Genomic DNA, 11,287 nt, shown 5'->3' on the forward strand with positions numbered 1-11,287 from the left:
TTCTCAGTAGAATGAAGAAGTGAAAGCGCTAAACACAAGACAGACCTCCCCTTTAAAGTACGTGGTCTTGGGCTATTATACCAATATCTGCTAGCTTGCTAGGACACCGGCCCTCTGCCAACATTGAAGGAACAAACGCGGTGAGAATGGAACCATCTGTGTGTGTGAACCACTGCCCTGTGAAACCAGACACTATTGGACAAGAGAGGTAACACCGAGCTTTGCCATTGGTAGAGGGTACATGCACATTTTAGGCGTTCATGAGCTACCGAAATGCATAGAAATGATCTCTTTTCCCTCTACTTACATTTTAAACGTATGTGAGTCAAGTCATTTGCACAATGCACTATCCTTTAATTGATACAATAACTTATCTTGCTGCAACAAAAAGCTTTTTTTGTGCATAAAAAATAAAATAATGTATGCGTCTCTTTATTTAAATTACATAACTGCAAAGTTGCAACCAAGGACAAAAATACAAAGCAAACAACTTAAGTAATTTTATTCTCTCACCTGTTTGAGAACATTTCCCCATATACTAGTTTAGGGTACAAGTATGGACAAAATACCACTTTTACTGAATTTAAGATAATTCCATTGAGAAAATTAACATAATTTCTCAAAGATAGCATCAGTTTCCCTCCCCCGTGTAACTATGTGTGTATTCCCTTATTGGAAAATGAAAAATCACAGAGAACCAAATTGCCCCTAAATTCAATACATTTTAAATAAAAATTGCTCATGGGGTCACAGTGTTGAACAGACAGACAGATCAGGGGGGACAGACTGAGGTGATCAGAGAGAAAGCAGGCAGCGATGAGCTTGATGCTCACAGGTCTACTACTTTTCTCTGGAGCCCAATCTCTCTCTCTCTGTGTGTGTGTGTGTGTTCTAATTACCACTAGAACCCATTTTGTGTGTGTACATTTGTGTGTTGGGTCTGCCTGAACACGTGTGTAAATCGGGAGCTCAACTCCAGATCAGTTTCCGGTGAAGAGGGGCTCAGGTCCTTGCTGGGGCTTGTTGTTCTGAAGAGACTGGAACACCCTGCTCTTCTCTTCACCTCCTTCTGCTCTCCTTTCTTTAATCTCCTCCTCAGTCTCAGGCCTTGATCTCAGGAGCAGCAGGAGTGCAGTATATTGTGTCAGAGTTCTCAGACACCAGCTCCTCTGTTGAGTCAAATTACATGACAACTCAATGACATTTGCCTCTAGCTATTAGTGTGACAGATTCATGGATCATTCCATTTCGTTTTCAAGCATCTTAACGAAGTCAGTACTCCTTCCGATAAGTATTCAGACCCCTTGAGTTTTTCCACATTTTGTTATGTTACAACCTTATTCTAAAATGTATTTTTTTTATTTTATTTCACCTTTATTTAACCAGGTAGGCAAGTTGAGAACAAGTTGTCATTTACAATTGCGACCTGGCCAAGATAAAGCAAAGCAGTTCGACAACATACAACAACACAGAGTTACACATGGAGTAAAACAAACATACAGTCAATAATACAGTAGAAAAATAAGTCTATATACAATGTGAGCAAAAGAGGTGAGATAAGGGAGGTAAAGGCAAAAAAGGCCATGGTGGCAAAGTAAATACAATATAGCAATTAAAACACTGGAATGGTAGATTTGTAGTAGAAGAAAGTGCAAAGTAGAAATAAATACTGGGGTGCAAAGGAGCAAAATAAATAAATACAGTAGGGGAAGAGGTAGTTGGGCTAAATTATAGATGGGCTATGTACAGGTGCAGTGATCTGTGAGCTGCTCTGACAGCTGGTGCTTAAAGCTAGTGAGGGAGATAAGTGTTTCCAGTTTCAGAGATTTTAGTAGTTCGTTCCAGTCATTGGCAGCAGAGAACTGGAAGGAGAGACGGTCAAAGGAGGAATTGGCTTTGGGGGTGACCAGAGAGATACACCTGCTGGAGCGCGTGCTACAGGTGGGTGCTGCTATGGTGACCGGTGAGCGGAGATAAGGGGGGACTTTACCTAGCAGGGTCTTGTAGATGACCTGGAGCCAGTGGGTTTGGCGACGATTATGAAGCGAAGGCCAGCCAACGAGAGCGTACAGGTCGCAGTGGTTAGTAGTATATGGGGCTTTGGTGACAAAACGGATGGCACTGTGATAGACTGCATCCAGTTTGTTGAGTAGGGTATTGGAGGCTATTTTGTAAATGACATCGCCGAAGTCGAGGATCGGTAGGATGGTCAGTTTTACGAGGGTATGTTTGGCAGCATGAGTGAAGGATGCTTTGTTGCGAAATAGGAAGCCAATTCTAGATTTAACTTTGGATTGGAGATGTTTGATGTGAGTCTGGAAGGAGAGTTTACAGTCTAACCAGACACCTAAGTATTTGTAGTTGTCCACATATTCTAAGTCAGAACCGTCCAGAGTAGTGATGCTGGACAGGCGGGCAGGTGTATGCAGCGATCGTTTGAAGAGCATGCATTTAGTTTTACTTGTATTTAGGAGCAGTTGGAGGCCACGGAAGGAGAGTTGTATGGCATTGAATCTCGTCTGGAGGGTTTTAAAACATTTAGTCATCAACCTACACACAATATCCCATAATGACAAAGCGAAAACTAACAGAAATACCATATTTACATAAGTATTCAGACCCTTTGCTATGAGGCTCGAAATTGAGCTCAGGTGCATCCTGTTTCCATTGATACTCAGCAAACTGGATGCAGTCTATCACAGTGCCATCCGTTTTGTCACCAAAGCCCGATATACCACCCACCACTGCGACCTGTATGCGCTCGTCGGCTGGCCCTCGCTACATATTCGTCACCAGACCCACTGGCTCCAGGTCATCTATAATTCTTTGCTAGGTAAAGCTCCGCCTTATCTCAGCTCACTGGTCACCATAACAACACCCACCCGTAGCATGCGCTCCAGCAGGTATATCTCACTGGTCATCCCCAAAGCCAACACCTTCTTTGGCCGCCTTTCCTTCCAGTTCTCTGCTGCCAGTGACTGGAACGAATTGCAAAAATCGCTGAAGATGGAGTCTTACATCTCCCTCACTAACTTTAAGCATCAGCTATCTGAGCAGCTCACCGATCGCTGCAGCTATACACAGCCCATCTGTAAATAGCCCATCCAACTACCTACCTCATCCCCATATTGTTTTTATTTACCTTTTTTGTACACCAGTATTTCTACTTGCGCCTCATCATCACTCCAGTGTTAATTTGATAAATTGTAATTACTTTGCTACTATGGCCTATTTATTGCCTTACCTCCTTACTCCATTTGCACACACTGTATATAGATTTTTCTATTGTGTTATTGACTGTACTTTTGTTTATCCCATTTGTCGCACTGCTTTGCTTTATCTTGGCCAGGTCGCAGTTGTAAATGAGAACTTGTTCTCAACTGGCCTACCTGGTTAAATAAAGGTGAAATTAAAAAAAATTAAAAAATAATAATCCTTGATGTTTCTCCAACCTGATTTTTTTGTTTTTAACCTTTATTTAACTAGGCAAGTCAGTTAAGAACAAATTCTTATTTCAATGACGGTCTAGGAACAGTGGGTTAACTGCCTGTTCAGGGGCAGAACAACAGATTTGTAACTTGTCAGCTCTGGGATTCGAACTTCCAACCTTTCTGTTACTAGTCCAACGCTCTAACCACTAGGCTACCCTGCCGCCCCAAAAACTTTGGAGTCCACCTGTGGTAAATTCTATTGATTGGACATAATTTGGAAAGGCACACCTGTCCATATAAGATCCCACAGTTGACAGTGCATGTGAGAGTAAAAACCAAGCAATGAGGTCAAAGGATTGACCGTAGAGCTCCAAGACAGGATTGTGTCAAGGCACAGATCTGGGGAAGGGTACCAAAACATTTCTGCAGCATTGAAGGTCCCCAAGAACGCAGTGGCCTGCATCATTCTTAAATGGAAGTTTGGAACCACCAAGACTCTTCCTAGAGTTGGTCGCCCGGCCAAACTGAGCAATCAGGGGAGAAGGATCTTAGTTAGGGAGGCGACCAAGAACCCAATGGTCACTCTGACAGAGCTCCAGAGTTCCTCTGTGGAGATGGGAGAACCTTCCAGAAGGACAACCATCTCTGCAGCACGCCACCAAATCAGGCCTTTATGGTAGAGTGGCCAGACAGAAGCCACTTCTCAGTAAAAGGCACGACAGCCCACTTGGAGTTTGTGAAAAGGCACCTAAAGGACTCTCAGACTGATGAAAGCAAGATTGAACTCTAAGGCCTGAATGCCAATTGTCACGTCTGGAGGAAACCAGGCACCGCTCATCACATGGCCAATACCATGCCATATTACTTATACCTACCCAGTCATTTCAGATACTAAAGTTTCTAGGAATCCCTATTAATTTGGAATAAAGCATCAAAACTCACCAGGAAGGACACACTTCCACAGGCCATAGGTTTTGCCGACCGCAGTCTGCCACAGCCGGAGTGTACCATCCTCAGAGCCACTGGCATACAGCTCCCCGTCTGGACTGAACCGCACGCAGTGTACTGGCCCAAAGTGGCCCTTGTACGACTCTACAGGAGTGAAGAGAGCCACAGCAGTGTTAAACATGACCCTAACCATGTCCACACACAGGTTATAAAGGCATACATGTGAGGCAGCCACTATTGTCCAACAGTATGCGGTCAATGTCAGCGAGTTGGTTAGGATTGAGTGAGCATTCTCTTATATACAGCGCATTTGGAAAGTATTCAGACCTGTTGACTTTTTCCACATTGTTACATTACAGCCTTATTCTAAAATGTATTACTTTTTTCTCATCAATCTACACACATTACCTCACAATGATAAAGCATAAATAGATTTTTAGAAAATTTTGCAAATGTATTAAAAATAAAACAGAAATACATTATTTACTTAAAATAGGATTGTGTCGAGGCACAGACCTGGGAAAGGGTAACAAAAAAAATCTGCAGCATTGAAGGTCCCCAAGAATACAATGGCCTCTATCACTCTTAAATGGAAGAAGTTTGGAACCACCAACACTCTTCCTAGAGCTGGCCGCCCGGCCAAACTGAGCAATCGGGAGAGAAGGGCCTTGGTCAGGGAGACGACAAAGAACCCGATGGTCACTCTGACAGAGCTCCAGAGTTCCTCTGTGGAGATCGTAGAACCTTCCAGAAGGACAACCATCTCTGCAGCACTGTACCAATCAGGCCTTTATGGTAAAGTGGCCAGACGGAAGCCACTGCTCAGTAAAAGGCACATGGCAGCCCGCTTGGAGTTTGCCAAAAGTCACCTAAAGACTCTCAGACCATGAGAAACAAGATCCTCTGGTCTGATGAAGCCAAGATTGAACTCTTTGGCCTGAATGCCAAGCGTCACGTCTGTAGGAAACCTGACACCATCCCTACGGTGAAGCATGGTGGTGACAGCATCATGCTGTGGGGATGTTTTTCAGCTGCAGGGACTGGGAGACTAGTCAAGATCGAGGGAAAGTTGAACGGAGCAAAGTAAAGAGAGATTCTTGATTAAAAACCTGCTCCAGAGCGATCAGGACATCATACTGGGGCGAAGGTTCACCTTCCAACAGGACAACGACCTTAAGCACACAGCCAAAACAACGCAGGAGTGGCTTCGGGACAAGTCTCAATGTCCTTGAGTGGCCCAGCCAGAGCCCAGACTTGAACTGTGCCGCAACGCTCCCCATCCAACCTGAGAGATTGAGAGGATCTGCAGAGAAGAAATGGGAGAAACTCCCCAAATACAGGTGTGCCAAACTTGTAGCTTCATACCCAAGAAAACTTGAGGCTGTAATCGCTGCCAAAGGTGCTTCAACAAAGTGTTGAGTGAAGGGTATACTTATGTAAATGTGATATTTACGTGTTTTTTTATTTATTGATAAATGTGCAAAAATGTATAAAAACCTGTTTTTGCTTTGTCATTATGGGCTGTTGTGTAGATTGATGAGGGAAAACAATTGAATGAATTTTAGAATGTGGCTGTAACGTAACAAAATGTGGAAAAAGTCAAGAGGTCTGAATACTTTCCGAATGCACTGCAAATTGGTGTGATTTTATATGACTCCTTGTGAAGTTGTTTTGTAGTGTAAGCTGCTGCTTACCCAACTCCTCCTCGGTGCCATAGTCAAATTTGTAGAGCTTGAAGTCGTCTCCCCCGGCAACAAAGAAGTCCTTATCTGGATGCAGCGAGGCAGAGTGAATGGAGGCAGGGGCATCCACAGTCTTGATCATGTCAAGGCTAGGGAGAAACACACGTCAGAGTAAGGAAACACACACAGCTTTAGCACTAGCCATCACAATCAAATATGAGAGAAATCAAATTATAATGGATGTCATATACTGTATGCTATGACTGCCCCTGAGGATTAGGTAGAGGTAGTCCCTAACCAATGATACAGGGTCAGATATTTTATCAGTCCCCTAATGGTTTAGGCTAGGTTTGGAGGTAGGAAAATCTTATCCTAGATCTGTGGTTAGTGGCAATGTCTACCTCGAGCTATGCCTGAGGGCAATGCCTGGGTTTTCTGTATTGTACCTGAGGGCATTGTAGAATGCAATGGTCTTTCCATAGGTGATGACCAAAACCTCTCCGTCAGGGATGTACTCCATGCTGCTGACTGACATGTCGAAGGAGAGCTGCTTCACAACCTCAGTGGAATTCCTGTCCCACAGTCTACACAAGGGAACAGAGTGTGTATATAGCAATACCCATTTTAGATCAATAGATACAGTACCTTCTTGATTGAAAAGTCATCAAGAAATGACAGCAAAAATCGAAGCAAGAGTGACGGCCAGACTCGTATGACCATAGTATGTTAATGACCTTTCAATGTTGATAATCACACACTGCCCTCCTGTGTTCATAGTGGGCAGAGACTTTTTGCTGCAAAGGAAAATGACTGCAAATGCTTCCAAATGTTCTCAATAGTATATAAGGTGTGTGGTCATGCTATCAGCCTTTTGGCATCATAATAATATCCATGACAAATGTAGAACCAGGTAGATCAAAGAGCACTGACCGTACGGTTTTGTCATCAGCGGCAGAGAGGATCTGTGTGTCGTTGTTACACCACAGGGCTTTCTTTATGGCAGACGTGTGCCCTGTAATCTCTTGCGGTTCTGAGGGAAACAAAACACAATCCATATCTAAACACAACCAAACGTTGACGCAAACAATTAAACGAGGGCTTGCATTGGTACGAACCTGCTTCCGGTTTGTTGAGGTCGTAGATGCGTATTATCTTATCATTCCCTCCTGTTAACAGACAACCGCTATCCTGTCGGAGAGAAATAGAGGGGGGAAGAAGTTGACTCAAATATCCAATACATGAAAGTCCCATAAGAATATCCCTAGAACAAAAAAGATACGCAAGACATGTAAACAGGTTTACACTGTCATGACAGGGAGCATTTAAGTCCTCAATCTCATACATTTGACACATACAGTAAAACCCATATCAGTACCAAGTAAGTGTAGTACCTGAGTGAAATTGACTGACTTGACAATGTGCTTGTGTGCCAGCGTGAGGACCTCATCTCCAGTCACGGCATCCCACACCTTCCTGAAGAGCAAATAGATAGTCATCATCAGTATGTCAGCCAAGAAAAATAATACAGTAGCCTAGTTACCACCTGCCAGACATGCGTTTGCTTTCACCAACTCTGTTGTTGAAACGACAAATGAGTTGGCTAAAGCAGACAGACTAGTGCCTAGGCTAGGAGAGTAATAAGTTACTGTCAGAAATCTTGGAGATCTCTCATTGAACAATTTGAAGAATTGGAAGACTTAACACTCATTCTGTTCTGAAGTACAGTATAGGATTATAGCCTGGTTCTATACTGTATGTGCAGTAGCAAACACTTATTATTTTTTACCTTTATTTAACTAGGTCAGTTAAGGACAAATTCTTATTTACAATAACGGCCTACACCGGCCAAACCCAGACAACGCTGGGCCAATTGTGCGCTGCGCTATGGGACTCCCAATCACCGCCAGTTGTGATACAGCCTGGATTCGAACCAGGGTGTCTGTAGTGACGCCTCTAACACTGGGATGCAGTGCCTTAGACCACTGGGCCACTCGGGAGACTTATAGAGCCCACCAGCTTGTAGTCCTAAAAATCTGAAATTGGTTGGCATTTTCTACCTATGGTTCGTTCACCATTCCTATGGGGGAAAATAATGGGGTTTTGGGATATACGCCAAAAATAAGGTTAACACAGGCTTAGGAGATCTTATATGTTTTGTTCTATGCGATAATATCAGTCAGTTACCATGACCTTTATGAATTATAAAGCTTATGTGCTCAAAATAAGTCCGTTGCTAACAAGTCACTAACTTTTTACTTGTTTGGATTACATAAATGCTTCATAATTATCTCATAAGCCCTTGTTTACTGCAGACCTTATTTTCGGCGTTTATCCACCTAAAAACATTAATTTCCCCATAGGCGTTGGCCATTGAGCCATGGCAAAGTTAGCCTCCGTTATAGCCCGCAAACCCTAGTCGGCATTCTGCCTTCTCCTTACAGTTTTCAGCCAACAGCTGTGCCCACAACTGGCGAGTTAATCTACACACAAGTGTTTGGAGAATGATAGATAGCCAATTAGTACAGGTGGTCGCTGCTCGTCTTCCATCTGTTTCCCATAAGCAAGCGCTATAACATGAGGATATGGCCGTGCAGCAACACTAACCCTATCAAGGTGTATCAATTTAACCTTTTGTATTTTGAAAACTATTTCTTGCTGATATGAAAGTTAAGGTCCTTGTTCTTCCAAAACTGTACCACAAGCGACACGTGTTAATGTTCAGATTGAGCGTTGCTGCTCTTAACAAAACGCCTTCGTCCAATGACTCCTATGTGTAATGGAGTCATGATCAAGGAGTCATGAGCTAGCCTCCATTACAAAAAGACACCATTACTATTGCTCTCTATATTGTTGTCATAACATGGTCATGACCAGGCTATGTTGTGGGCCTAAATACATACGCAGTGAAGTCTGCAGCAGCAGTGGCTGCCTTGGTGGCTTCATTATTCAGAGTGGCCCCCCAGACAGCACCCTTGTGACCCAGGAACGTTCCAATCCAGTCCCCTGTGTCTCCCTGGCGCAACATTGGTTTGCCATCTACAAGAAGGAACATTCATAAGTGGTTAGTACATTCACACGTGGTTAGACAACTACAGTACCTCCAACTGTAGCACATACATAAGAAGTGAAATAGTCTGATGAGCATTTTCAAAATGCATCTATTCAATTCCCCTCTCTATTCTGACTCCCACCTGAGGAAAAGGTGTGATGGAACTTTGTTGACCTCTACTTTACATTCAATATTTTCTAAATAATGATCTATGGTTATCTATTACAACAAGGCCTGTATCTAGCAAATATATCTTACCTTTGCAGGCACTGATGAGAAAATACCCATATGGGGTGATTCCACTGAAGGCTAGATCCACCACAGGTCTTGTGTGGCCAGAGCAGGTGAGTGGTGTCTGTCTCATTGCCATGCTCACCTTTGTTTCAGACTGACTAGCTAGTAAACAATACAAACTGTTAAATAATATCACCAAAAGTATGGAGCTAGTTAATGAATATAAATGACAGCTTGCAACTGGCTAGCTAATGTATGGAATGAGATTGCTAAAACTCTGGCTCGTGCTGAATAGCTAACGTTAGCTTCCAATGGAACCAAAGTTAGCTTGACAGACATTAGCTAGCCAACGATTCTAGATAGTTTGAAGATAACGCAACCACCGTTAACTAGATGTTATGAAAAAAAGAGAAGGAATTAAGCGAAGATATTGATGTTTCAGTGAAGGCAAAGGGCTTCTCTCCCAGCTAGGAAATAGCGCTAATAGCTAGCAACGTGCAGTTAGCGGCCTTGGGTATTTAAAAAACATTGTAAATATAGAAATACTTCCGGTATCATGAACCCTGACGTATTTTCTAAATAAAAGTCCCAGATCTAAGTAAATGGTCAAGACTCAGGATCATTGGTGGTACAATGAAATCATCTATAATTTTGCACTTTGTCAAATATTTTAAACGTGTCCACCAACTTTTTCGAATAATATTTGATTAATTACATTTAGACTCCAAATGATTGATCATCCTGTCTGTATTTATCAGTATCATCAAGACTCATATTTTAACGTGCTACATTGAATATTATAATATTGTAAAATTTACAGAACTTTTTGAGGGGACATGTGTAAATCTAGAGCATCAGGAGTGTGAGGGGTACAATTTGTGCAAAGAAAGCTCTTAGAGCTCTATGATTTTGAAAATAACATGTAGACTTGCCTTAGATGGTTTTGCCACACACAGGTTGTACATGAAACGTAGAGGTAGAAAGAGGATTAAGGCCCCCAGGGTTCTAGACTAGAAGCACACTTTCCGCCAGTGGTGGAAAAAGTACCCAATTGTTATACTTGAGTAAAAGTAAAGATACCTTAATAAAAAATTACTCGATAAAAAGTGAAAGTCACCCAGTAAAATACTACTTGAGTAAAAGTTTTAAAGTATTTGGTTTTAAATATCAACAGTAAATGTAATTGAGAAAATATACTTAAGTATCAAAAGTGAAAGCAAAAATATGAATAATTTCAAATTCCTTATATTAAGCAAACCAGACGGTATCATTTTTTATTATTTATGGATGGCCAGTGGCATGCTCCAACGCTCAGACATCATTTACAAACGAAGCATGTGTTTAGTGAGTCCGCCAGATCAGAGGCGGCAAGGATGACCAGGGATGTTCTCTTGATAAGTGTGTGACCATTTTCTTGTCCTGTTAAGCATTAAAAATGTAACCAGTACATTTGGGTGTAAAAGTAAAAGTTTTCAAAAATATAAATAGTAAAGTAAAGTACAGATACCCTAAAAAACTACTTAAGTAGTACTTACAGTTAATTGAGGTAGCTATGTACACTACCGGATAAAAGTTTTAGAACACCTACTCATTCAAGGGTTTTGCTCTATTTTTACTATTTTCTACATTGTAGAATAATAATGAAGACATCAAAACTATGAAATAACACATATGGAATCATGTAGTAACCAAAAAAGTGTTAAACAAATCAAAATATATTTTATATTTGAGATTCTTCAAATAGCCACCCTTTGCCTTGATGACAGCTTTACACACTCTTGGCTTTCTCTCAACCAGCTTCATGGGGTAGTCACCTGGAATGTATTTCAATTAACAGGTGTGCCTTCTTAAAAATGAATTTGTGGAATTTCTTTCCTTCTTAATGCATTTGAGCCAATCAGTTGTGTTGTGACAAGGTAGGGGGTATACAGAAGATAGAGCCC

At 42.0% G+C, this 11,287-nt stretch overlaps 1 protein-coding gene across 1 annotated transcript; it reads right to left on the bottom strand.

Annotated features, from left to right (window-relative positions):
• Positions 1–487: 487 nt before the first annotated feature.
• Positions 488–9,882, bottom strand: LOC106576022 (serine-threonine kinase receptor-associated protein). The gene is made up of 9 exons (XM_014152821.2): positions 9,369–9,882; positions 8,962–9,097; positions 7,453–7,534; positions 7,177–7,249; positions 6,992–7,091; positions 6,508–6,645; positions 6,074–6,210; positions 4,374–4,523; positions 488–1,169 (listed from the first exon to the last, which is right to left on the bottom strand). The coding sequence occupies exons 1-9, from the start codon at positions 9,478–9,480 to the stop codon at positions 1,102–1,104; spliced, it is 996 nt and encodes a 331-aa protein (XP_014008296.1). The 5' UTR covers positions 9,481–9,882; the 3' UTR covers positions 488–1,101.
• Between the last annotated feature and the right edge of the window lie 1,405 nt (positions 9,883–11,287).

This window comes from Salmo salar, chromosome ssa17, assembly GCF_905237065.1.
Source record: "Salmo salar chromosome ssa17, Ssal_v3.1, whole genome shotgun sequence".
Classification (NCBI taxonomy): domain Eukaryota; kingdom Metazoa; phylum Chordata; class Actinopteri; order Salmoniformes; family Salmonidae; genus Salmo; species Salmo salar.

Coding starts and splice junctions, on each gene's coding strand:
- LOC106576022 (XM_014152821.2), bottom strand. CDS start 9,480: ATGGCAATGAGACAGACACCACTCACCTGCTCTGGCCACACAAGACCT. Junction 7,250..7,452: donor AGTCAGTCAATTTCACTCAG/GTACTACACTTA, acceptor TCTCTCCGACAG/GATAGCGGTTGTCTGTTAAC. Junction 6,211..6,507: donor GCATTCTACAATGCCCTCAG/GTACAATACAGA, acceptor GTTTCTCCCTAG/CCTTGACATGATCAAGACTG.